This window comes from Malurus melanocephalus, unplaced genomic scaffold (assembly GCF_030028575.1).
Source record: "Malurus melanocephalus ecotype Western Australia unplaced genomic scaffold, MMel_1.1 scaffold_125, whole genome shotgun sequence".
Taxonomy (NCBI): Eukaryota; Metazoa; Chordata; class Aves; order Passeriformes; family Maluridae; genus Malurus; species Malurus melanocephalus.
Window position 1 is genome coordinate 873,689 of NW_026623357.1, and position 2,230 is coordinate 875,918.

Consider the following 2,230-nt stretch of genomic DNA (forward strand, 5'->3'; position numbering starts at 1 on the left):
ATGGCCGCCCGGAGCGGCGCGGCTGAGGCGCTGGTGCTGCTTGTCCTCTGGTTCGCAGCCCTGGAGGGAGCAGCGAGCTCGGAGCCGCCGCTCAAGTGCGAGGAGCTGCGGCTGGGGCAATATCCTGAGCGGGGCCGGGCSGGGGTCGGATCGGGGGCGGTTGTTGTGGCGATGGGCCCGGTGTGAGGGCTTCGGGGCAGCGCTCGTGGGGAGGGGAAGGGGCGGTGTGGCCGTGAGGTGTCGGTCAGGCCGGGGGATCAGGGAAAACCTCAGACTGGGAGCCCCGAGAAGGTCTCGGCTGGCAGGAGCAGGACAGAGCTCCTCAAGGTGCRGGAATTGAGGAYRCGGCCTCAAGSTGCACCTGGAGAGSGTCAGGATGGACATCAGGAGGAATTTCTTCACAAAAAGGGTGATKAGACATTGGAAGGGKCTGCCCAGGGATGTGGCGCAGTCCCCATCCCTGGAGGTGTCCAGGGAATGACTGGATGTGGCACTCGGTGCTCTGGTCTKGGTGACAAGGTGGGCATCGGGCACAGCTTGGACTCGATGGCCTCAGAGGACTTTTCCAACCTAATTAGTTCTGTGATTTCTGATGGTGCTGTGTGTGCCCCARTGCATGCTTGRGGTGTCTTTCAAAGAGAAATTCCCRTGGGATGAGAGAGCCCGCTCCACCACTCTTCTACCTTTAGATTTTTTTGCAGGACTCTGGAGCAAGACATGGAGACTTTGCCATTTTATTAAGATGTAGTTCTTCTCTCAGAGACTGGGGGGCTGCCCAGGCTCCCCAGGGAATGGGCACGGCCCTGAGRCTGCCAGAGCTCCAGGAGCGTTTGGACATTKCTCTCAGGGATGCACAGGGTGGGATTGTTGGGRTGTCTGTGCAGGAGCAGCAGTCGGATCAATGATCTTTGGGGATCCTTCCAGCTCAGGATATTCTGTGTTTCTGTGCCCTGCACAGCTCYGAGGAGCAGGAGGTGTGAGGCTCCTGGCTCTCCAAGGTACCTCTTGCCCTCCCCAGAACATGTTGGTTGATGGCAGCTGACAGTTTTGGATGATCAAAAGTGTCAGGAAAGCAAATCTTGGAAAAGCTCGTTTCATCTCCTGCTTTACTTGGCTGTAGGAGTTGAGACCTCTGGAAGTCAGATCCTGCTCAGTTCGTTCCTGCACCAAATTCCTGGCGTTTCAGATGCTCATTTTTACGTGTTCGTGGAATTTTATATTTTGCTGTAGATTAAATTTTCTCAACCAAATGCCTCAATTTCAAGGCACTGTGGTATTTAAATAAGGGAAGAAGACTAGATGAGGCGTGTGCTACCTTGTTGCCTTCAAATACAGAGGCTGTGACTGATAAATACTGTAGTTCCTTTAGGTAGTGCTGACTGCAGCACTAATTAAACGTGGGGCTTATGCGATATATTGGTGTATTAAATTGGATTAGCAGATTTGCTGCATGGTAATGTGCTGCTCCTCTTTTGGGGGATGGGTAGGAACCAACATCAAGGTGCATCTTAACTCCTCRGGGTTTAAAGAGGGTGGAATAAATTACTGTTAAACCTGTTGTAGTGTTTGATATGAAAACTGTTTTCCTCAATTACCTGAACATATATGTGTGATGAGCCTAAAATAGACAATAGCACACAAGAACCAATGAATTGCACAAATCACACAGCATATGGTAAGGATTTCTGACTTATATATTGATTAACTATGTTTTTTTTCAAGGAATTGTTCAATTGACGGATTTGTGTATCTGCTAGATGAGCTTGATAAAAGATGGAATTAGTAATATCATTAGTCTGAAAGKCCAAAACACTCGTGTGGATTGGGTGCTTTACTGAAAATGAGTAAACACACTGTTTGTGATTKGTTCTTTTTAAAGTGAAGTTTCTGGTAAATCTCTTCAGTGTRTGTTGCACCCTTTAGGCTCTGTCCTGCAGTACTGTGATTAAAACAAACTATTCCTGTCACACTGATTTTGCATGTAATTATTAAAAGAATTGACATCTGACAGAACAGCCTTCAAAATATTCTAATTTTAAAGGTTTTTTTTTTCTTAAGGCAACACAGTGCCTTCCATCATCACCAGGTTCTGGTGCATGAGGCTCTGTTTTGAAAGCACATTTATTTGATGTTCAGTTCTGACGTACTTTGGAGCACAATAGAAAAATTCTTAAATTGTGCTTAACTTCTTTGATGTTCTCAGGCATTGAAATAAATCATCTGTGATACT

The 2,230-nt window shown here is 47.6% G+C and overlaps 1 protein-coding gene across 1 annotated transcript in view; it reads left to right on the forward strand.

Annotated features, from left to right (window-relative positions):
- Window positions 1-2,230, forward strand: part of TM2D1 (TM2 domain containing 1) — a 13,132-nt gene continuing 10,902 nt past the window's right edge. The window contains exons 1-2 of the mRNA XM_057370403.1: window positions 1-119; window positions 1,602-1,675. Coding sequence (XP_057226386.1) covers window positions 1-119; window positions 1,602-1,675 — 193 coding nt within the window. The remainder of the gene's footprint in view (window positions 120-1,601; window positions 1,676-2,230) is intronic.